This window comes from Scatophagus argus, chromosome 7 (genome assembly GCF_020382885.2).
Source record: "Scatophagus argus isolate fScaArg1 chromosome 7, fScaArg1.pri, whole genome shotgun sequence".
Lineage (NCBI taxonomy): Eukaryota > Metazoa > Chordata > Actinopteri > Scatophagidae > Scatophagus > Scatophagus argus.
The window spans coordinates 1,247,223-1,271,523 of NC_058499.1; the positions used below are offsets into that span (position 1 = coordinate 1,247,223).

Sequence of the window (24,301 nt, forward strand, 5' to 3'; positions counted from 1 at the left end):
AATGGAATCGTGAAATGTCTGTTTTTTTGTTTTGTTTTGTTTTTTGCTCGAAAAATGAATAATTAATTAATTGATGATCAAAATAGCTGCCAATGTTGCAGCTGTCGTCTGAATAAAGTAAGAAGACATTAACTCACTTTTTGTCGGATATGTAAGTTCCGAGATCCAAATGAAACTTAAGTCAATAGTGAGCTGAGCTTTTATTAGCTGTAGCCGATCGTCAAGTCCCGTTTACGGTGTGTTTTAGCTGCCGTTTAAACCTGTGTGAGGCGCCACAACTAACATATCGAATCTAGTTAATCTATATCTACGCTGAAAAACAACGCCGTTCCTCCGCGCATGCGTACATTCTAAAATACGATTTGCACAACGGTCCAACATCAAAGATGGCGGGAGCCTCCGACCCACTGGAGGACATGCTCTTCAATGAGGTGGATGAGAAAGCAGTTAGCGACTTAGTTGGCTCTCTGGAATCACAACTCGGCGATCGACAGGTTCCCGCTGCTTCATATTCCGACGGGAAACGGGAGGGAGCTCCGGCCGCTGTCAGTCAGTTCTCAGGGAAAGTGCGCGATCAAGTGGGGTCTCTGGAGCAGCCGCAACAAGGGCATCCAAAAGCGGGGTTAAACCAGGAACCCAGCGCTAATGATCCACTCTCCGGCAAAACTCTCACCTCCTCTACCTCCTCTGTTGTTGCCGGGGCCGTAATAACCGCCGGAGCTAGTCTGCAGACAGTTGGAGCATCTCCTCCCACTATTTCCCCCGTACCGGGACCCGTAACTTTGACCACTCAGTCCGCGGCTGCTAGCTTCCACCGGGCTGCTGTCTTGGGTCCGGGCACGGCTCCCAGCACCAATATAGCCCCCGCGGCGGACGCTATAAGGACCGCTTCTCCCGGATTACAAAGTTTAAACGGCAACGCTGGAGCTGTAAAGTTGGTGAACTCGCCCGCTGTCCCTCCACCAGCCGGGGCCAACACAGTCATAAGTACTGTCAGTGCCGGGAGCTCCACCATCATCGCCCCCATGGCTTCACAACCCACTTTTCCCGTACCTCAGTCCTCGGTGGCGTCTCCCGCTGGAACTTTGCAGAGGCACCCCAGCCCGGTGGCCAGCGTCGCCCAGAATGGTGTAGACCCAAAGGGTGCCCAGCTGGTGACTCAGGGTGCACCTTCCCCATCAGCCTCCACCTCTCAGGTCGTAAACCACAGCAACCCTCTGATGCGCACCAAGATGTTGGTGCCTAACCAGTCTGTTTCTGGAAACTCTGTCATCCTGGCAAACACCCCTCCGCCTGCTGCAGTCCAGTCCACCATCAGCCAGACTCAGACTGGGACCAGTACAGCTGCGGTCGCCCTGGCTGCTGCCGGGGTGAAGCCTGCCGTGAACGGAGTGGGTCAGCCGGCTGTGACTGTGGTGAGGCCGCCCGGCTCTCCCGTGGTGGCCACCTCCATCCAGCAGCAGAGACCCGGGCTGGTGGCGAGCTCCACCAGAGCGGCTGCTCCTCAGCCTCCGCTGGCTGTGCGGCCTCAACAGCAGACCACCATCCAGCTGCCGCCCGGGTTCACCATGCCTCCTGGTGAGAGAACACCCCCGTCCACCTCACCTGTGGTCGGCTGTTGTAGCTTCAGTTTGTGCCTTTCCTGTGTGGCCATCACAGAGCGAAACATCTGACAAACTCAGGAGGAGCTTTAACAAACCTCCAGCAGGATTCTTAAAACCTCCGTTAGCACCTGAGCGAACCAGATTCAGTCTGCTGCAGCTCAGACAAGAGTTTTAAGTTTTCCATCATGGATCAAAGTGTAACATGCAAACACCAAACTGTTATTACTTACCAGTGTGAGTAGTAACACATTTTGTCATTTCGGTTCTCTTCTGTTTTGCTGTACAGATTTTGTAGTTTCCACTTCTGGCTGTCATGTTTGCTTGGAGGAAACTTCACAAACATGAAAAGTCTTGATTACGCTGCAACAAACTGAATATTTGGTTTGTGAGGACTTTTTAAATATCAGCAGGAATTCTGGAAATCGGATGCTCGAGAGGAGCAAACTGGAGCTAAAGGCCACTGAGTGATGAGTTTACAGTCGTGACAGAAATGTGAAAATGCTTGGACGTCGATCTCACTGTCAGGCTAAAGAGACAACAGATGATTCGTCACTAACTGATGAGTAGGGCTGCAAGTGACGCTAATTAATCTATTAATCCATTAGTTGTTTGGTCCATAAATGTAGAGGTGTTTGGTGTTTCCCAGGGTGCCGTCCTCAGATGTCTCGTCCACAAACCCAGCTGTTGCACTGGAGATGCCTGAAAATATTCACATTCAGGAAAATGTAGCCTTTTTTTCCTTAACAAAGTCACTCGAGCTGATGAATCAGTCATCAGATTAGCTGCTGATTCAGAGAACTGATTGGTTATCACGCTGGTCTGCTGGTTTCAGTGTCCACAGAGTGCAGTCATTACATTTCAGGACCGTTGAACAAAAGTGGTCTTGGAGTGATTTACCTGCTGGTGTTGATGTTCAGCAGGCGAGCGCGTGAATGTTTCCTGTTTGCGTCTGGAGCGTTTCCATAGCGATGAGACACGCGACGCGCCCTCATCCTGACCAGTCGCTGTGGCAAATTCATTAAAACACCTTCCACAATTTCCTGTCAGTTTCAGTGCACAACTCTGATACCTAAAAGTTGGCTCCGAAAAGTAAAAACGGAAAGGCGGTCTTCCTGCGCCCACTTGGTCGCATCCTTCAGTCAGTCAGACAAAGTGGTGAACTTGGGCCTGTGAATGAGTCTTTCGAGGATGCTCCGCAATCCTGTCACCTGTTAACCTGCTCACCCGTGGAACATCCCCAGCTGGCGTCTTTGTCAGAGGGACGTGCTGACGACTGTTTCCTGTTTCCCTCAGGTATGGTTCTGGTGCGGACGGAGACGGGTCAGCTGGTCATGGTCCCTCAGCAGGTCCTGGCTCAGGCTCAGGCCAAGCAGGGCCAAACGGTGGCCAACATCGCCCAGAGACCTGCAACGCCGACAGCCGGGGCCACCATCCGGGTCAGCACCGCCACCACGGTACGTCCGCCGCACATCACCGCGTTCTGATGGTGAAGTTAAGTTTGTAGTTTAAACCCCCGAGCTGAGCAGCACCATTAATCAGTTAGAGTTCAAATGAAAATTAGTTGCTATTTTGTTAATCGATTAATCGTTTGAGTCAAAAACTTTTTAAAAGTTTTCTTTCCAGCTTGTTAAGCGTCAGAGTTTGTTGCTTCTCTGTGTATTCTGTGACAATAAACTGAATTTGGGGGTTTTTTGACTGTCAGACAAAACAAAACGTTTGATTCCATCACCTTTCTGATATTGTGAATCTGGTGAAAATCACACCAGCAAATAAAAATGAGTTGAACCGATTTTCCTCATGTGACTGCTTAGAATTTGATTTCCCATGATGCTTTGTTGGTGCTTAAAGTCATCTGTCTTCCCTCCCTGCTGTCTGCAGGCTCCTCAGACCGTCCGCCTGGCCTCCCCAACTCAGACCAGAATGGTTCAGCCTCCCTCCACCACAGCTGTACAGGTGTGTGTTTCCTGTTTCCTCCACTTCCTGTCTTTCTTTTACACCAGCTGTTCCTGGTCCTCAGGAGCAGTTAGCTCGGCATAGACTATTAAACTCAAATAATACAGCAAAATAAACCACCACCAAACTGTGAATCTCTGCAGCCGAAAAGCATCTAAGTAATTAAAGACTGTGGTGATAAATTATGATTTGTCTGCTGGTGGTTTCCCTCCCTGATGGTGTTGGTTGTTTCCCTGAAGGCTATCACGGTGGCGCCCGGCGGTGCGGCGGTGTCGGTGAAGATGACCACCCCTCAGAAGGCCCAGACAGTGATGACCGCAGGGGCGACGCCTGTGGCCAAACCCGCCGCCGTCCCGTCTGCCCCCCTGACCAGCACAACGCCCGCTGCGCCCGCAGCACCTGCTGGCAGAGTCACGGTGGTGTCTCAGGTCGAGTTCCATTTCCTGTTCACAGAGCAGCTCGAGGCTGCAGCCGAGAGAGAAGCTGACACACTCTGGTGCTGTTGTTGTTTTGTTTTTTAACAGGAGATGCAAGAAAACGTGAAGAAATGCAAGAACTTCCTGGCTACGCTGATCAAGCTGGCGTCCCACAATTCGCCCTCCCCAGAAACCTCCAAGAATGTGAAGGCCCTGGTGCAGGACCTGCTCGTGAGCTGCTTTATTCCGTCACGTTTCGCCTGCACTTTGGCAGCGTCTTGGGCTGAAGTCTAACTGGTTTTGTGTTTCTCCTCAGGATGCTAAGATTGAGCCTGAGGAGTTCACCACTCGGCTGCAGGCTGAGCTGAAGTCCTCCCCACAGCCCTACCTCATCCCCTTCCTCAAGGTGCTTCTGCCTTTGGTGTTTTGCTTATATTTTGTTGCTAATGTTTTAGTACTTTTACTGTAATGAAAGCTGAATGCAGTACTTGTACAACATTTAACTTCCATGTTCTCTGAGTGGAGCCGTCACTCATCTGCCGACTTGTTCTTGTTGCTCTGCAGAAAAGCCTCCCGGCCCTGCGTCAGTCGCTGCTCAACAGCCAGCAGTCTCTGGTGACGGTCACCCCCAGCACCTCCGCGCCCCCCCTGGCTGCCCCCGGCTCCGTCACCGCCGCCGCCGCCATCAGGCCGCGGCTGCCCATCAGTCCAGCGAGTGGCGCCGTCAGACTGAACCCACCGCTCACAAACACTCTGGTACGATGACGAATTGCTGAACAGCCTACGAGAATACTTGAGAAATCAAACAGTTTGAGCAGGTTTTGTCGTGTTGTTGATGTGACTGATGTTGGTCCACCTCCAGGCTGTGGGCAGAGCAGGAGTCCAGACTGTACAGACTCGTACGCCTGTTGTCTTCAGTCAGAGTCTCAGACCTCAAGGTGAGACTGTGGACTAACGGATGGCAGCGACTTTCTGTGTGCATCAGTATGAAGAGTGACTGAACGTTACATGTCTCTCTCTTCAGGTACACTCATAAGGGGACCCACAACTGTAATTGGCAAAAGTCCGATTCACCTGGCAGCTCAAGCCAATCAGAAGAAACTTAGTGACCCAGGGGGCGGGACTTTCAGGTGGAAAAACTCATCAGCACCTCTCAAACGCAAACACAAAGTATTGATCAAACTAAATGTGATTACAGCTTTTGCTATGATTTAGCAGCTCAGCGTTCGTTGTAGATTTCAGAGCGTGAGAGTCGAGTGCACTCACGTCAGACGTGATGTCATTCAGGTGCGTTATTCTGCACATTACAGAGTAAAAATGTCTGAGAAACGCTATTGACTGACACCTGTGTCTTCACATCACAGAGTATCACACCGTTTCATTTCCTTCTTCTCATATTTTGCAATTTGAATAAGAATGCATTAAAACAATACAAAATATGAATGAAACCAAACTCCGAACTGTCTGAGATGCTGCTTTTCTTGTGGACCTAAATGAAGACAGACACACTTTGAGTGGTGTTTTTAATGTCCTAATCATGAAAAATATGTGATTACAAAAGTGGTGACAGTTGGATGTGACAGGACTGGATTTCATTTGCTTTGTAGTCCTGAATTCAGGAGGAAAACATTCTTCCTTCTTCTGTGAACGAAATGTTTTGTCTGTCCTCACTGGATTTCCTGGGTGGCTCTCAGTCCTGCAGTTCACAGATGAACCACTAGATGGCAGCACATGAACACAGCGCTGACACTCAGTACATCCTGTCACAGCAGCGTCTGTTCACTGCAGGCAGCTCCCCGACAAGGACCCAAAATACATGAATTATACGAGAAACATCAAACACAGTCATGCATTTTAAAATGATGTCATCAGTGTTTGGGTCTTGGCTGCTTGGGATTAAATCAAAACTAAAAGAATTGACTTTAAAACAAAGGCAGTTTGTTTCTATGGGAACGACGTTACAGAATAAACTCGCAGTCAAAGTTCACTTATCGAAATGCTAATTTCTCCCCTCGGCGTCTGTCCACCTTAGAGATGATGATGACATCAACGACGTGGCGTCCATGGCCGGAGTCAACCTCAACGAGGAAAACGCCCGTATCCTAGCAACCAGCTCGGAGATCGTGGGCACCAAGATCCGCTCCTGTAAGGACGAATCCTTCCTGCCCACCGGCCTTCTGCACCGCCGCATCCTGGACACAGGTACGGTCACCTGACACCCGCCATGGTGTGCAAACAGTCTGAAGTCCTCAGTCTGAAACTGGAAATAAAATTTAAGCTGACAAAATTAAGATTTTGGTATCAACCTTCATGTCAAACTTGTCTGACTGAGGAGACGAAGAGGAAAAGGTTTCTTCCCAGAGATGCTCTTCTTCTGCTCTCTGATTTAGGTGCAGTTTCTTCTGTCTGTTCATCAGGACTCGTATGACGTATTTCTGCACAAGTTTTGGGGTTTGAGCCTAAAATGAGTCCAAGAGGAAAAGCGGAGCTGCAGGGCAGCTCGTAGTGGAAACCAAATCACAGAATTCATCTGATGAAAAGTTTAACAATCGTGCTGTAAAAAGAAGTAATCCATTCAGACTCTTCACGCAGAGTTTAGTTATTACTTTAGTTGTCTCAGATGTTTATCTTTCTGTCCTTTAAGCGTCGCTCTGCACTGCAGTGCAGCCTGTGAAACTGGAAGCTAAACTGAATCATCAGCTCAGACTCGCTCAGCATCTCCTCTGAGTCCCCGCACAAACAGACCACACAAACGTCTGATCTCCAAAAGGCCACTTGAAATCCAAACACAATCCAAACAGGCTGCAGAATTCCTCTACACGTCTGTCAGACCCGCCGCTTTGTGAAATCTGACTCAGATCATCTGTGGATGCTGTCATGTGATAACGTGTGTTCACGCTGCGTGTGAACGTCTTCAGCAGAGCCGCACTGGAACGCATGTTGGTGTCAGCGTGCATAACAAATACATTGAAACGTATTTTTGTATGAAGAATTTTCTGTGGAGGGAAAATGACATGCCTGTTGAAGTGAGAGTGCAGCACAGACGACGGTGATGATGATGATGATGATGATGATGCGTCTTGTGTCTCCTCTGGTCCTCAGCTAAGAAGCTGGGAGTGACTGAGGTGCCGCTGGAGGTGGTGAACTTCATCTCTCATGCCACCCAATCCAGACTGCGCTCCCTGCTGGAGAAGGTCTCAGCTGTCGCTCAGCACCGCACAGACGGGGGAAAGGCAAGACACACATGCACGCACATGCACGCACACACACACACACACACACACACACACACAGACTGAAGATTATCACAGAGTGATTCACAGGCTCTGAAGGATGTCAGTGTCTCCTGACGACATACAAACAAAAAACCCCACATGAAACTGTCTCAGTGGACTTTCAGACAGGAAACATGCAGGCCACAGAGTGGCCCTGGTGCACAGTGGCCCCTGGCCCCTGGCCCCTGGCCCCTGGCCCCTGGCTGTCAGCGTGTCACTCACAATCCAAACATGAAGGTTTAATGCAGCTGATAGGACAGTCAGTGTGGTCAGGTGATGTGCAGCTAAAAAGAGGTTTCGTCTTTGTCCCTCCTCCTTCTCCTCCCCTGCCTCCTCCTCTTCCTCTTCCTCCCCTTCTGTCCATCAGGATGAAGAGCATCACGAACAGACGTCAGACGTTCGCTCTCAGCTTCGTTTCTTTGAGCAGCTGGAGCGAATGGAGAAACAGAGAAAAGATGAACAAGAGAGAGAGATTCTGCTGAAGGCGGCCAAGGTACAGAAACAAAAGACTCTCACTGTGTTTTATTTCTATTGATTTCTGCCTCTGATCTCTGAAGACACTCCATCCATCAGGTTAAGCTTGAACAGGAAAACAAAAGTCTGAGTGCAGATTTTGTTTCCATGTGAGCTGACGTCTCATGTTTCAAAGTTCTCCGATAAAATCTGACTGATGTGTTTGTGTTTAACTTCCAGAGTCGCGCCAGACAAGAAGATCCTGAACAGGCTCGCCTGAAGCAGAAGGCAAAAGAGGTACGTTTACATACACACAGTCAGCATGTCGACAAAACAGCCTCGCCTCCAGCAACATTTAGCACCTGTTCCAGGCCTTTAGTCGTACCACACCAGCCTCGCCCGACGGGCTTTCCTCACAGAGTCAGTCTTGTCTCCAGCCAGCAGTGTTGAGTGTGTGGCTACACCCTCCCTCCACCTTCTGTATATTCATACACCAGCCACACATGGAAATATCCACCCTGCCCGCAGGCTGGCTTTACCCTCCTGCAGCGTCTCCCCTGAGGCCAGCAGAGGTCAGGGGTCACTAAGTCCCTGTGCTGAGGCCCCAGGGGGAGCGAGAGCCGAGTTTAGGCATGTGACAGCAGTCTGAAGAGGTCTCACTCAGGATGCTTTATGGCTGCTGATCATTCAGTCTTATGTAACTGATGAGGAAATGAATTGACCATATGAATCATCACAACAATAACAGGACATTATACGTCCTGTTAACATCCCTCATGGCATCATGGGAACTGTAGTTCCGTCACTTAGCTCAACATCAGTCCTCATGTAGTAGACAAGAAATAATAAAAGGGACAAACTTCCCTCATATGAACTTTAGTTTGTTTTTGGATGTTATGGTTGATTGTGAATGTTCTCAACATCTGTTAAAAACATAGAGATGTTTACCATTTTGTGACGTTTTGTCCTTTCGTTTTCCTCCGCAGATGCAGCAGCAGGAGTTGGCTCAGATGCGACAGCGAGACGCCAATCTCACGGCCCTCGCCGCCATCGGGCCACGCAAGAAGCGCAAGCTCGACTCGCCGGGAGCCAGCACGGCTGGCACGGAGGTAGGAGTCAGCGGTGTTAAAGCTTCTGTCAGTGACGCTCCTGATGGTTAAAGAGAATCTTCTGCCTTGGTTTTCTGCTCTGCAGCTTAGGTCGGGCTCAGCTGTTCCCGGTTTTATGAACTGGAGAGATCTCAGAGGCTGAAACCAGATGCACTTTTTCTCTCTGCATGTCAGACATTTTGTTTCAGAGTAGGAAATCCATTGAGACTAACACTTTTACACCAGCTGTAGCATGTGGGGTTTTTTTGACAGTGGGTAGATAGATAGACAGACAGACAGATAGATAGATAGATATTTTATTGATCCCAAGGGAAATTCAAGGGTAAACACACTAGCTGGTTTGACTTCTCGCCCTTTGCCAGTACACGAGTTTTGCAGATCATAACTTCATGGACTGCGTACAGAAGACGTTTAAACTCTACAGTCTTAATCAATAACACTCTGAATTAAACACACGCGGTCTTCCCAGAGCTGATGATGGGCGTAGCTAAAGAGTGAGCCATCTTGTTTCCTTCCCATCTTTGATGAGAGGTGCACGTGCTCAGTGCTGCACTGTTGCTGACATAGAAACCTATGAACACCGCAGAGAGATCAGACCTGGGAATGAACGCCGTTCACACTGAAGACAAAGGCCAGATGTCAGTGGGTGTCAGTGGGTGTCAGTGGGTGTTGTGTTTAGTGTGTATCTGGTGGAATATTCAGACCGACATGTTCAGTTATCGTTAGGTTGACATGAGGAGGTTCAGGTCTGAAAGGAGTTCTGACATCCAGCTGTGTCATTAAGGTCAGTGTGTTATCAAATCCTGTTACTGCTGCTAAAATCCCCCTAGTGTGTGTGTGTGTGTGTGTGTGTGTGTGTGTGTGTGTGCGCTGCACGATGACTGCAGAGAAGCACACACTCTCTCCTGTCTAATCCAGGCAGTGACTGTGACCACAGTTGAGTGAAGGGGGTCAGTATCTGCCTGGAGGTGTGTTGTGGGTCGTCGTGACTCCTCCTCCTCCTCCTCCTCCTCCTCCCCCCACAGCCCCCCACCCGGGCAGCCATAGATTTCAGCTCTGCAGAAATGAGCTGGAGGCTGGGTGTTGGAGGGCTGGGGTGGGGGTTATGGCCTGGGGGTGGTGCCTGCTTCGTTCTCGCCCCACCCTCACCCACATGCTCCCTCTCCACACATCCTGCCTGAGGCCCGCCCCCCAGCGGTCCCAGACAAAGGCAGCACAGTGATTTGGGGTGGGGGCCGTGCAGAGAAATCCAACATTACGGGGGGGGGGGGGGTCGATTAAGCCTCTGACGGGGGGCAATGAACTCTGGGAAATGTGAGCTATGTGCTGGCCTGTACTGAGTGATGTAGCTGTGGGATGTGCAGCTGCATTAGTCAGGTTTTTGTCTTCAGTGCGTGAATGTTGACCTCACATGCAGGTGGAGCAGTTTTCATAAAGAAGCTCCACCCAGTCTGTCTGCAGGTCTTTAAAGGTCTTGAAAAGCACTGAACTGGGTTTATTAGAAGGTTTTCAAAAGACGTCAGTCCTCCTTGACCGATTGGCCACTTGGGGGCAGCAGAATCAAATATCATCCCAATTTATCCCAATTTATCTCAAAGCTTTAAAACAGTTTGTCAAAATAAAACACAGCAGAATGTTTGTTTCCCTCCACTCCTGTGGGTGGATGTGAGTCCACTGGTTGATGGAGATGATAATAAGATAAAAGGAGCTCCAGTCAAAGCTCAGATACGATGAAATCAGACGTTTCTGTCAGCATCACGTAGAAGATCTGATGTGTTCAGCCGGACGGGACGTTTAACTCACATGTTTTATGGGCGTCATCTCTTATTCATCAAGTCCGCTTGTGTTCACACAACTTTTTCTTCTTCCAGCAGAAATGATTTTGTGTTCTCTGAGCCTCCCCGGCTGCCTGTTCTATCTGATCTGCCCTCAGGCTGCTGCAGTCCGCCCTTTAGCTCCCAACTGCAGGCCTGATCAGGCTTCAGATAGTCCCGTCCTCCCCCACCCGACCGCACGGCCCGAGGCGGCAGCCTGTTATGAATACACGCTAGCAATGCAGGAGCTTTGCTATTCACTGAAACAAACAACAAATAACCAGCGTTACATTTTCAGCTGCTGATGTCCACAGGAGGCGGACAGGGCGGTTTCACTGTGAAAGGAGTGAAATCTAACGTCTCTTCAAGTATGATGGAAATCCAGCTGGGACCAGAACTATTTATCATTGTCACGTTTTTCAGTATTTCAGTGTTATGGTGTAAATTCACGTGACTGACAAGTGGCAAATGGATAGATGGAGTAATCAGTTAATCATTTTAATCAAAGTTTTTGTTGAAGTGTTGTGAGCTGCTGTAAACTGACATGAGATCAGTTAAAGAGAAGACGGCTCACTCTGTTGAACTACAGAAAAGCTGTACAGTGGTGTTACAGAGTGGAGCCTCTTCCCTCACAGATGATCTCTGGTGGAGTGCAGACTGTGGATGTGATGCTGTGCCTCCACTTTCTTTGGCTGTCAGTTTGTCCCAGTCGTCTCAGACCTTCAGACGTCTATGAAAGTATTGACAGGAAGCCTCCAGCTCATAGACGGGACAATAAGGTCTGAATTGTGAAGCCTTAAACCTGCATTCTGTCTAATGTCCAGCAGGGGGTGACTCCACCGGTTTCAGACAGAATTCTGATGGTGTGTGAGCTTATGAGAAAATGAGCCGACTTCTCAGTTGATTTCTGACCTCAGTAAACAGGTTTCTGATGAGTTTATGGTCTCAGTCTCTAGTTTCAGGTCTTCTTCACTACAGCATGAAGGCCATTTTGTAAATTATGGAGACATTTGGAGTCAAACAGGGCATAAAGCACAGGATGCTTGTGATTACCTTGTGATTACCTCAGTCAGATCCTATCAGGATGTCCTCCCCAGCTCTACAATCCAAAAGTGATCTCTTCTGAAAAGCCAAGATGGAGGCAGGCGTCATGCAAACCAGTGTATGACACCTTCAGACTGTTTTTCATTCTCCAACTGCAAAGCCCAGTTATTACTCTGTCTGTTCTGAAGCTGGGTTCACGTCTGTAAAGAAAAGATTTCTGTAAGGTTTTGTATGAAATGGATCAGGTTATTATGTATAGTGATACAGTCAGAGGTGTGTGTGTGTGTGTGTGTGTGTGTGTGTGTGTGTGTGTGTGTGTGTTGGCGTGCCCGCAGGCCGTGTGGCTTCATAATGCTCTGATTGTGTTCCTGTGTGGACCTGGAGCTTCATTCCTATCCTGTGCTGTCAGCTCTGCCTGCAGGCTCAGCAGCAGCCTGGTTATCAGTACAGTACGAGCCGAGTGCAGAGTGGGAGGTCGAGCTGTGCGTTCGCTCTGTTTGTACAGCGACAAAACACACGGTTTAAACGTCACGCCGGTCGGACTCACATCACTCAGGTTTTATTTCCGTTATGAATCCATCAAGCGGTTATTTTCCAGATGAACTGATTTATCATATAGCTTATAAAATGACAGAAACTTGTGAAGAAATGTTCAAGAGGACATCAGATGTTTTGTTTTGTCCTGCCAAAAGTCCTGCTCTGCAAAAGGGATATGAAACAGAGAAAAACAAGGTGACACCTGAGAATATTCTTGCTTAAAACGACTCATAGTTGCTGCGGGGTCACGCGGCTGATTCACCAAAACAATAATGTTTTGTGACTGAACCGCCAACAGGGCCAGTTTGGCACCAACCAGATGAGATGAGATCCTCCTTCGCTGAGGGGAAATGGAGGTGTCTGAGTATTGAAGTCTGTCGTCCTGGTCACAGCTGAAACGTAAGAGGACTTGTAGCTCGTCAGCCTGAAATCTTTTGTATCAGTCGAGAATGTTGAAGGAAGTGAATGACGGTCGTTTCCTGGAACAGTTCAAATGAAAAGTGGTTGCGTCCTCTCAGCCTTCGGGCTCGGCTCTTGTAGGCGATAGAAGCTCGGTGTCTGAAACAGTTGGCACTTCATCGCTTGGCCTTATGTGGAAAGTCAGAGCAAAGTGTGGATTTCACTTCAGTCTTTTTTAGTGTTTTTGATTCACCATCAGGTACACCGGCCACAGGGACTCCACCCACAGAGACCATCTGTCACCTCAGGGTTAATCCGAGAAACTGCTGAGCCGCGTATATTCTTTCTCCAGCACTCGTTCTGTTCATGCCGTTCGCCTCGGGACATTTCAGCAGCCTGGGAAGAGACGCTGCGAGCCGCCGCTGTGAGCAGATTTCCTGTTTGTGTACAGTACAGTGTTGGGAAAGAGGGCCTGTTGGAGCAGCATCTCTGACGGAGCACAGCAGTTGTGTATGAGGAGTAGCTGCAGGGGCTGGGTGTTACCTGGCCTCAGGCTGCAGACACACCTGAGACGTGAAGGTGTGGTGATCCCTTTGCAGGTCTGGACTCAGTTGGTAATTAAACTAGTGTGGGAGATCTCACTTAATGCTATTAACGATGATTCAGATGACTGTGGAGCAAACCCTCTCCAGGCTTTGTTGACTGACGAGGGATGAGTGCCAGTTTGTGGAGCCAGCAGATGATCGAGAGCCACACAGGAAGCCCTCTCATCTAATTTCTGATTGGTCTCTTCGTGACATTTCATATTAAAATCCGTTTTCCCAAATCCCCCTTTTCTCCTCATCCACTCCGTGTTCTCCATTTGACTTCCACATATCAGAAACATGAACACTTCAGTGTGATAAGAACCATCTTTGGGAAAAATGTATTTTATGTGTACTTTGATGAGTTTTTAGTTTGGTTCATGTCCCATCTGCTAACATGGAAGGGGAGGAGCTTATGAGGTGTACTGCAGCCAGCCACCAGGGGGCGTCCAGATGTTTGGGCTTCACTTTGGGGAGCTCCACCTTACAGCGAGTGCTCCTCATGCGTGTCAAAGGGGAGCAGCTTGACGCGGTAGCTGAGGGTTTTATTACATGCAGGCTGTTGAAAGTGAAAGTGTTTAGCTGGACTGTGGATGCTGTACATGTGAACATGTCAACATTCAGGGGCCACAAAATGTTTGTGATGGAGTTTTCTGAGGCGGTCGTGTGTCACCATGAAAAACCACGAATCCTTTTGTTTGAGAAACTGAAACCAGTGAATTTTTTGGCATCTTGTTGGGAGAAATTTGAGTTGGGAAGTGGATGAACTATTTTTTAGTTCCCATCGGTATCAGTGGTGTTCATGTGATTCTTTGTTATTTTAGTATTCATTCTCTCTTCACTCCCTAAAGGGGGACCCTGCCTTCCAGACTCTAACGCTCGTCTGTCTCCTCCCTCAGGTGGCTTCAGGCTCGGGTGCAGGCTCCTCCACGGCCACCTCCTCCCGCCAGCAGCTCCGTCAGCGGATCACACGAGTTAACCTCAGGGACTTCATCTTCTGTCTGGAGCAGGACCGCTCCACGGCTCGCTCTCTAATGCTCTACAAGGCGCTGCTGAAATAAGGGGGTCCCTCCAGGACGAGCACTCGGCCCACTGCAGATCACAACCTGGACTACACTTCAACCTCCTCCTCCAACCATCATATCCTCAAACGTGTTTCATGTTGGCCTGAGTCCATTCTTCAGTCCCTGCAGGATCTTTTAACCTTCCGTTTGTCTGCTGGTGAACCTTCACCTTTTTTCTTTTTAAAGGATGTCTCATTTTTAGCTCAGTCGGGTGTCTGGTTTTGGGCTGCACATTACATTTCTGTTTCATCTTTGTTAAAATCAAACTCCACCAATTTAACATCATGTTCCTGTGAAGACCAGGTCACACCAGAAAACGTCCTGGAGTCTTGCTCATGTAGTGACAACTCACAGGTGAACCGCCGTAGCTTATGAGCTAACTGCTAACTTGCTAGCTTGCCAGGGTAGTGCAGTAGTTCTCTGAGCTTCTCTCTATTTTGTCTCTCATTTGTTCTCTTTACTCACCTGAACATTTTATTCTGCATTTCTGTATTGTCTTTGTTTATTCCATCTGCCTGGCGCCTACATGCCCCACAATGCAACTGGACTGGAGGTCAGCTTTAACAGATGCTGTTGTGCTATGCTGAACCTGTTGAGATGAGTGATGTGCAGGTCTGAAACCAGACACTGAGTGTGTTTTCCAGACTGTGAGATGAGCTCATCCTGATGGTTTCTCACAGAGTTTCGACTCCAGCGCTGTACCTGAACAGGTGCCTTCCGAGTCTCATCTCTCTGAACCTCTTCGCGGCTCCATTCAGATTTTCTGTTGGCTTCTTTCTACCTGGAGCCCCCTCAGCCACCACTCAGGACGCCGGGCTCATGCGCTCTTAAGTCAGTTTGTGTTTTATTTTTTAACTTTTCTGCTCTCGCTCAGATCTGTGATGTTGGTACAGTCAGACATGAGACCATCACGTTTGCATTTTATGAAGTCGTCAGCCTCGAGAATAACGAGCTCTGAGGATGTTTTATTGAGCATCACGATGTTGATTGTTGTTAGACGAATGTGCACCGTGAGAACCGCGAAGCTTCGACGGTCACATGAACGGGAATGCGACGGTTGGTAGATCATTTTAGCGTGCGTGCGTTCGTGTGTTTGTTTGTAGTACAAAGATGCCGATGACAGCAATGGCCGATTTAAGGAACATTTCAACATTTTGGTGAATCTTTTCTTCTCACATCTCAGCTGGTTAGCTTAGCACAAAGACTGGCTACAGCTAGCCTGGCTCTGTCCAGAGGTAACAGAGTTCACCTGCCAGCACTGACGAGCGTTACATCTGGTTTGTTTCATGGGACTCAGGTGTAAAAACAGCTTGTGGCTTGACTGGAGGTTGCGTGTCTGTTGTCAGTAATCCAGTGAAAATACAATCGTCCAAATAAAACACACCAGATACGACATGTTCATCAGTGAGCTTTGCAGCTGCTGGTTGGTGTATATTGTTACCTTGAAACTGAGCCAGGCTAGCTGTTTCCCCATTTCCTGTCTTTATGCTAGGCTAAGCTAGTGGTTTTCCCCCGTTTCCTGTCTTTATGCTAGGCTAAGCTAGTGGTTTTCCCTCCGTTTCCTGTCTTTATACAAGGCTAAGTTAGTGGTTTCCCCTCCGTTTCCTGTCTTTATGCTAGGCTAAGCTAGTGGTTTTCCCTCCATTTCCTGTCTTTATGCTAGGCTAAACTAACCACTCAGTCTGACTGTTGTCGGAGAAGAAAAGGCTTTAAAGGTTGAACTGTTCCTTTCACACACTCGATCCAGTTTCCTGGGAGCTGGCTCTCCCACACGGAGAAAACTCACTCAGGCTAACAAACATAAAGCTAGCTGTCAGATCAAACAACATTCCTACAGTTTCCTCCTCCTCCTCCTCCTCTTCTTCATCCTGGCTGGCGTGTGATTGAACTTTTAGCTCGACTATGAAACATTAGAATTCAAACCACAGTCTGAAAACCTCCTGTTTTGTCAGAGTAGATTAATTATGCAGTTTGGCTTCACGATTTTGCTGTTGAAAGTTTTTAAGATGATGTTTTTGGAAAAGGTGTGTACATCGAAGGTTTTTAACGCTTTAAATGTCCTTTTCCCCCCTCATATCGGGCATTTGGTTTGTATAGCGTAGCTCTGAGTGCTAACTGAAGCTGTGGTGTATGTACTGTATATTCAGTCAGAGTCTTCAATGCACCCACGTAAGGTATCATCTGTTGGAAGGACACAATTTTTGCGACTATTTATATTTCCTACATTCTGTATTCAATCCTGACGCATTTCAGGCAATGCAATTTTACAGTCGTTTGTACCTTTGCAAAAAAAAATGAAATAAAGAAAATGTTAACGGAGCGGAGAGTTTTTTTTCTGTTTTTATCAATACAGCTGTACAAATGAAAAATAGTGACACAAGCTAACAAATACATTAAATATACATTTTCAAAATAGCCGTTTTATAAAAAAGAATTAAATTATGCACCCCGTGGTTTCCATACGCACTTGACTTTCCATTCATTTGTATACACACACAGGACGAGACTCACCAGCAAGCTGCTCACAGCAAACAAACATCATGTACATGTGGATTTCTGTCAGTTTGGCTTGTTTCTTTCCACCTGGCTTCACCAACATCATCGTCATCGAACCGAAACTCTCAAAGCGTGTTTAAGTGTGCAGACGAGGTCAAAGGTTTCCTGCAAAGTTTTCAAGTGTCCCCGTGGTTTTTGTGCACCAGCTGCTGGACGCGTGAGCGAACGGGCTGTCGGTAAAGTTTAGTCCAGAGGTTCCTGTTTGATCCGGATCGGGGTGCTGGTGATGGACTGGCTGTGCCGCAGGTCGCGACACAGGACGTACTCGCTGAACTGGGACGAGTCGACGCCCCCGCCGCAGGACGCCTTGATGCTGAAGCCCTTCTGGAAGAGACGCTCCAGGACCTGCAGACAGACAGACAGACAGACAGACAGCAGGTGTTTGAGCGTTTCAGGTAATCTGCAGTACGACTCGCAGGTGAGACATCAGGACACGCGGAATTCTCTAACGTCAGGCACGTGGCAGACTCATCACCCAGAATGTACTTCCTTTACTTTATTTCTTCTCGAGTTGTCATCAATGACAGAATAAAAACACGAGTGCACAGAAACAAAGCAAACCGACTGCCAAACGAGCTGCAGCGCGTCAGGATAAACCCGAAACGTTCGGACGCGTTGATCTCGGGTATCTGAACCGCTCGTGTCGCCTCGTGTACACCACCCGCACCTCCACCCAGCATCAGCTCAACTCACTGACAAAACGCTGGTCAGGTTCTCGGCTGAGGGGCTTCGTTATGTTCGGAGGTCAGTGCGGCAGGAAGTGGTCGTCGCAGGTGAACTGCTGAACGTGTGTGTGCGTCCTGACTGTTTGTTCTGTTCTACTGTTCACAGAAGAAACCATCACAGAACATAAAAACATTTTACTCATCAGTGTGACGTTTATGTTCTGCAGAGCAGGCGGACGAAGAGCCGAACCGACCTGCTGCCTCATGCCTCATGTTCGGGGGTGGAGACGCGGCTTGTGATCGGAAGGTCGCTGGTTCGATTCCCCCACCGGAATTCCCCATTCCCCACCTCAGGAAAAATTTGAGTGTGGTGGAGTGATAATGTCCCCACCCTTCATTGCAGCCCACTGCTCCTGTGTGTGTTTGTTGCGTGTGTGTGTTTCAATCAGTGATGGGTTAAACGCAGAGAAGTCATTTCCCAGCTTGGGATTAATAAATTAAATAAAAAAAAACATATAAGTGTGTGAACTGTCCCTTTAAATGTGACGCAGCTCAGGTGTGCGCTCACCTGCACAGAGTTGAGTCTGCAGTATCCGTTGAGGGGGAAGCGGATGACGTGGGTCGGGTCCTGGTTCCAGCCGGCGTTCACAGAGTTGCACATGACGTCTCCGGTCTCGGGGAAGATCTCCTCGATCAGCACCTTCTCCCCGCTCAGCGCGATCCTCTCGCCCAGGTCGGGCGTGACGCGGACCACCAGACACTCGCAGGGCGCCGCCCGCTGGGCCTCTCGCTCCGCCTGCCAGCGCTCCAGCTCCCGCACCATCGGGGTCAGCTGGTAGTATCGAGCCTCCTCGTATAGCTGCGGGAAGTCCTGATGGAGAGACAGGAAGTGAGTGAACTCTGACCTCCACTGGACGGAGCTGTGGAGGATCAGCTGCTCAACATATTCACACATTCAGAAAACAGTAAGTGGAACCTGAGAACCGATTAAAGGTGTCACGCTTTCAGTTCCAGACCTGCCTGTGCCGGTTTGTTTGGGAAGAGAAGCTGACAACAAACTGAGCTTCTGTCTTTGGTTCTCCGAGTGTTTCGGCTGAACTCTGGATTCTCTCGTCTTTTTGTCAAATTACCGTAAATTTGAACTTGCCAAACCTTCACCTGCAAAAAGCCACCAGGATTAAGTCTGAAGACTAACTGGTTTTGGATCAGCGAGCTGCCGGCCTGACGATGGCAGAGCCGTTGGTGCTCTGATGCAGCTCAGGTTTGTTTCCCCTCCCTCATTAACTCTTTCACTTCTGTGTTTCCTTCTTTCCTTCCTTGCTTCCTTTCCTACGTTCTTTTCTCTCCCCCGAGGGTTCGGTTCCTCCCTGACCCCTGCTTGTGTTCGGTGTGTTGGATGCCGACGCTCTTCAGGACCGACTGATCCGAGTGCTTCTTCCTCCGCCGGTGAAACGCAGAAACAGAAGGAGGCTTGTGTGTTTCTACTCCACGCTGCTGCTGCTGCTGCTGGCCTCAGGCTGCACACTGTATCAAAGCCTCGCCTCCTTCAGCCGTCCTCCCCCTCCTCCTCCCCCTCCTCCCCCCCGTCCTCCCCCTCCTCTCAGGCTCGGAGCGAGGGATAGATGTGTTTTATAAAGAGAGGTTGTGTCTGCAGGGCTTTTTAGTCATCCTGAGCAGAATAACAGAGGCAGCACTCGCTAACTACAGGAGGGAGATGAGAGAGATGCAATCTGCCCGCTGACACACACACACACACACACACACACACACAGATTAATTTAGTAAAACACACAGTGTGTGTGTGTGTGTGTGTGTGTGCTGGAAGCGTCACTGGATGCAGCTCTGATTAACGAGTTCAAAGAGTCTCTGCTGCTCAGACTAACGAAGAGACGACGCGTCGGCGGACGAACACAAATCGTTTGTTTCAGCTCGAGGTGGCGACTTTTCAGAGCTGCGAGTCAGAAATCCGTCGTCAGAGAAACGCGGCGAGTTCAGCTGCTGTGATACCGAACTCTCTTCATCTGACTTCAGTTTACTTCTCATTAGCTGCTGAGGAGGAGGAGGAGGAGGAGGATGAAGGTGACACGCCGCTCACTGTGGAGCTCCTCAGCACTAATGAAACAACAGATGTTACGCAGCTGTGCAGCGTGGGATGATGGGAGTTGTTCTCTGATGGGAGACGTTCACGGACGACTTTAAAAGCATTTTGCGTTTAGCCTGGACTTCCTCTCGCTCTCCGACTCTCCTGTTACAGCAACAGGAAGTTAGCTTGAATAAAACTAAAAGTGCTCAGCTCAGCAGCACACAACACAAAAGTCTGACTTGTTTCTATTTTATCTTCGATGTCAGCAGGATTTCCTGGATTAAATAAAGTTTGGATTAAAGGACAGTTTGGACTCGGTCATCAGCGGTCAGGACGTTGAGCTCACGGCTCAGACGAGTCGCCGGAGGAAAACATTCAGCACGTCAGCGACTCGGTCAGCTGACGGACTTTACCTTGAAGTCTTCGGGCAGCAGCAGCTTGCAGGTCCGCAGGAAGCTGAGGATGTAGCGGAAGATGTCTCCGTCCCTGTCGATGAAGTAGTGCTGCTTCAGACTGTCCAGCACGATGGGCTCAGTGCCGTTGAACAGGCGACTGATCCTGCACAGACAGCAGAGGGCTTGTCAGTCTTCCTCGCCACAAACACACACACACACACACACACATTCCTGCTGCCACAAAACACCCTCCACAGCACTAAATGGGGATTCATCCGCCGCTGAAAGAAGTCCCTAACAAATGGCCTGATTCCTCCATTTGTTCCTGATTAGTCAAGTAAATGATCAGCTGATTTGTTCATCAGAAAAGTTAGCACTTTCATGCCCTGAATGATGGGATGTGACTGAGTACATTTACTCAGATACTGTACTTGAGTAAAATTTTGCGGTACTTGTGCTTTTCCACTACATTTTTCTCTTTTAGTTATTTTCCAGGTGTGATTTTTACACACCAAACATAAGAGTTTATTAAACTAAACAAAACTGAAACACACAAACACCTCCCTCCTCCTCCCTCCTCCTCCTCCCTCCTCCTCCCTCCTCCTCCTCACTAACTCCTCCCTTTCATTTAAAGGAAACTCTAACTTTACTTCAGTGGTCACATTACTTCTACAACATTTCAGTACAAATACTGTACTTTTGACTTTACAAAACAGCTTTCAGACCTGATGTGAGCTGAACTCTCATCACGGCCGTCCTGCAGGTTGTCTTACCTGGACTCGGGGTATTTGGTGAGCGTTGCCAGACTGCTGGTGTACATGTGGCCCCCGACGTCGATGTGGACGGGGGCGTTGGCCTTGGTGAGCTGGGCGGGGGACGGGATGCCCTGGGCGGTCATCGGGGACACGGGCGAGCGGCTCAGAGACATCCTGGACATGCTCCGCCCCTCCTGTCACAGGTGACAACAGGTCAGAACACACCTGAGAGCACCAGAGCAGTTTGACGTCACTCTGAACGCGGCTGTGCGTCGGTGGGCCGAACAAAAAGCAAAGCTGATGTGGTTCAGAGTGCGTTGCAGGAGCAGGCTCTCGGCTGATGAACCTGGACTGAAGGACCACAGTGATACGAGGTCGGCCTCACCCCTCTGGGCTCTGAGGGGCTCCCAGGAGCCCCTGCTGCTCCGCTGCTCAGCTGGTGGTCTGAACTCTGGTCTGTTTGAAGTGCGTCTGCAGGCTGATCTCAGCTCTGCCGTCCGCCTCATAACTGACCTTCACTGACTCTCGGTGCTTCTTTTTCCAGACTAAAACGATTAATCAATTGACTGTGAAAGTCGTCGTTAGTGGCAGCCCTGATGCAGCTGCTGCCCAGGACGTCCCCTCATCCCCACAGACCAGCTGGAGGCAGGGAGGTCTTCTGTTACCCTGTGAAGGTGGAGGTGGTGCCACCGAGGCAGCTCCAGCTGGCGGCTGCAGACTCAGAGGGGACGGCCGTTCGTTAATACCCCTCAGGTCCCCCTCAGGTTCTCCTGAGGTTCCTCAGAGGCTTACAGTTTGCGAGGGCTGGACCTTCGGCACCTCAGCATCCCCTCTTTGAGCCCCTTGGGGTTGCTTACCCTAAACCTGCAGCTCCCGGCTCTGCTGGTTCACCGCAACAGGTTCTCACCACGTGGGTCGGGTGTAGTCCCGCACCCCAACCTGACCTTCGTACCTTCAGTTCAGTGCGAGTTCCAGCCGACCCAATCGGGGGCGCTGCAGTCACAGACCTGCAGTCCGGGCACCAGATCCTGATGCACCTCGGCTGGTGAAACCACGGCAGCCACAGAGTCCACGTTACTCTGTGGCTGCTGCTGACACTTCACCCCCATGAAGCTAAGAACACTGCAAGCCTTTTACTCGTGTAAAGTATGTCAGTAAAGCTCCGGACTTGATGGATGTAATATTCATGGAGGGCAGCAGCCTGACAGATGAAACAGAGGATGGTGATGACCTGGGGGGGCTGCTGGGCCAGCCTCACTCTAATTGACCCCCCCCTCCTCCTCCTCCTCTGTGGTAAAGAAGAGCTTTGAAGCATGAAAGGTGAACAGGAGGCGGGCTGCAGCTTTCAGTGTGTCTGCCCCGCGGCCTGCATGCTGCCCCGGGCCAAACCGACAAACACTGCTCCCCTCTGTCTGCATGTCTGTCTGCAGAACTGTTCTTCTGCAGCAGGAGTCAGCGCTAACATCACAGAACACACTCAGGCTGCTGATTACAGACTCCTCACACATCATAATCACCAATAATGTCAGGGCTGAGACCTCCTGAACTCAGCCTGACTGAGACTGAGGGACTCCGGCGTGTCTTTGAAGGCACAATCAGAGTCCCTCTAACCCTAAACAGGGACTCAATTCATTTATGTTCTCTGAAGACGGAAGGAAAGAACTGCAGAGAATCATAGAAAACGCAGATGATCCAAATCAAACTGACCTAAAAATCAAATCATGTGAACAGACTCCACATGTATGAGCTCTTCGGCTCGGAGGTTTGAATTTGCGGAAGATTTCTCACTGCGTATGAAACTGCAGCTTTGAACCGTTTCTGATTGGACTGAGACCTGCAGAACCGACACATGTGGAGAACCTGGTCCCGAAGAGCGCTGCTGTCGCTTCGGTGGAAACGACGCCACACGCCAGACTCCATTCAAAACTCCCCCCATTTAACGCGCCTTTGCTACGCGGCAGAGACGGTATCGCCTGACTCTGGTTTAAGAGGGTTTCTTTATTGTGTGCGGACGTTTGCTAAATTCGATATATTCTTCATGAAGTTAAACTAAGTGTCGATAATGTTTACTTTGCTCACAGGGCTCACTGTCCCCCAACACGGCGTAGTTTCCGCTCAAAGGTGGTAGGAAAACCAGGCGAGCTAAAAGCAAAAGTTCACGTTTTGTCAAAATACGCCCTGCTTTGGCTCACTGGAGGATGCCGAACATAGCAGGGTGTCTTCCAGCTCCACAACATGTAAAGCGGTGTTGTGTTGTTCTGTTATGTAAGCATCTACACCGACGAAGACTTAAATCTGTAATATTTTAAAAAGAGTTTGGTTACACCCTGGGATCAGCGCGAACCCCCGGGGAAATGTAATTAGAATTTCAGGTTCTTCCAACCGAAACTGGGAAACTTTGCGTGTAAATGTGGCTGATTGAAGGTAAGAGAGCGCCGACTTACCTGAGAGGACACCGACACAGAGGACATGGAGACCGCCCGTCTGCTCCGGCCCGGGGTTTGAAATCTGAGGATTCCGGCTGCTCTTCGCTTGACGTCCTCGTCAGGTTGTCTCGCTGTCCTCCGGTGTGTGCGTGAAGCAGAAGGAGCAAAATAAGCCTGTCCGCGTCTCCTCCGAAAGAATAAAGAGGAGGGCTGAAAGAGAAGACTTGCCCGGGGCCCTTCAGACCCCCAGGGGCCAGGATTAGGTTACAATAACGCGGGCGGTTTCGTCTTTTCTTTCGCCTCAACTCGTTTCTGTCGGCTGAGGAGGGACGAGCGGGATCCTCCGGCTGCCTCGGCGCTTTGTCTGAAAGGTGTGGGATGTTTTACCAGACAGCCATCCACCATGTGAACCTCAGAACCAAACCCGCCTTGTTGCCTCCACGGAGAAAAACAAGCGCGTTTCTCCCGCTGCCGCGTGTCTTTTCACTGTGGAGCTGCCCTGCACATCCACGTCTTTCTCCCCGACAACTCATATATTTTAGCAACATCAAACATCCCTCTGGCTCTGGAGCCAAATGACGTCTATCGTCATGCATTATGCCCTTCCAGCCGCCTGCGGCCAAACGCGCCATTTCAATTATTGCGCACTGGTAGATGGAGATGTGCGCCGGGAGGGTGCGCACACAGATCCGTTTTGTCCTCCTCATCTCTCGGCTCAGTCCGAAATATCTCCGCGCTGCTGCTCTTCGAGGGAAGTCCGGAAAAGGCTGGCATTCGGCTCGGTCGGCTCGCCTGCCGCCAGGAACCATTTTGTGTCGCGGCGCGCACGGCTCGACGCGGAGCCTCTCGGGTCTCGGCCGGGTGGTGATGTGGCCCGAGCGGCTGCTGGCTGTCACGTTCAGGCACCGACTCCTCACCTCCTCTGCTGTTCACTGCCGCAGCCGGGCTCCAGTGGCTTTTCAGCGACCGGCCTCTCAGCTGGACTCGATTCGAGGACGCTGATGTCTGAAGCTGAGGCTCAGAATCGTTTGTCTCGTTTCTAAAGTGCTGACACTGAGCTCAGGAGGTCTCAGTCCTGACCCCCGGCTGTCAGCACTCCTCTGTGTCCACTTTATTATTACTGGCTTGTATGATCTGCACCAGGATCAGTTCTGAGCAGAACCACTGGC

General features: G+C 49.8%; 2 protein-coding genes across 2 annotated transcripts; one reads left to right on the forward strand and one right to left on the reverse strand.

The window, feature by feature from the left end:
* The first annotated feature begins 345 nt into the window (after positions 1-345).
* On the forward strand, positions 346-16,571 carry LOC124061722 (transcription initiation factor TFIID subunit 4-like). Its single transcript, XM_046393906.1, has 15 exons — positions 346-1,578; positions 2,898-3,058; positions 3,483-3,557; positions 3,797-3,985; positions 4,082-4,204; positions 4,290-4,379; positions 4,538-4,729; positions 4,836-4,911; positions 4,998-5,103; positions 6,006-6,175; positions 7,076-7,206; positions 7,616-7,741; positions 7,942-7,998; positions 8,688-8,810; positions 14,088-16,571. Exons 1-15 carry the CDS (start codon positions 387-389, stop codon positions 14,247-14,249), a joined length of 2,973 nt encoding a protein of 990 aa, XP_046249862.1. The 5' UTR covers positions 346-386; the 3' UTR covers positions 14,250-16,571.
* Positions 16,572-16,576: 5 nt separating this feature from the next.
* LOC124061723 (BTB/POZ domain-containing protein kctd15-like) lies at positions 16,577-23,958 on the reverse strand. Its single transcript, XM_046393907.1, has 5 exons — positions 23,151-23,958; positions 20,725-20,900; positions 19,970-20,114; positions 18,042-18,344; positions 16,577-17,153 (listed from the first exon to the last, which is right to left on the reverse strand). Exons 1-5 carry the CDS (start codon positions 23,175-23,177, stop codon positions 16,992-16,994), a joined length of 813 nt encoding a protein of 270 aa, XP_046249863.1. The 5' UTR covers positions 23,178-23,958; the 3' UTR covers positions 16,577-16,991.
* Between the last annotated feature and the right edge of the window lie 343 nt (positions 23,959-24,301).

What these genes read in the sequence shown, in the direction of transcription:
- LOC124061722 (XM_046393906.1), top strand. Translation starts at nt 387, where the DNA reads ATGGCGGGAGCCTCCGACCCACTGGAGGACATGCTCTTCAATGAGGTG. An exon ending in CCGCCGCATCCTGGACACAG is followed by an intron (nt 6,176 to 7,075) that starts GTACGGTCACCT and finishes TCTGGTCCTCAG; the next exon opens with CTAAGAAGCTGGGAGTGACT. An exon ending in CCAGCACGGCTGGCACGGAG is followed by an intron (nt 8,811 to 14,087) that starts GTAGGAGTCAGC and finishes CTCCTCCCTCAG; the next exon opens with GTGGCTTCAGGCTCGGGTGC.
- LOC124061723 (XM_046393907.1), bottom strand. Translation starts at nt 23,177, where the DNA reads ATGTCCTCTGTGTCGGTGTCCTCTCAG. An exon ending in CTGTGTCGGTGTCCTCTCAG is followed by an intron (nt 20,901 to 23,150) that starts GTAAGTCGGCGC and finishes CACCTGTGACAG; the next exon opens with GAGGGGCGGAGCATGTCCAG. An exon ending in GCAGACTCAACTCTGTGCAG is followed by an intron (nt 17,154 to 18,041) that starts GTGAGCGCACAC and finishes GTCTGTCTGCAG; the next exon opens with GTCCTGGAGCGTCTCTTCCA.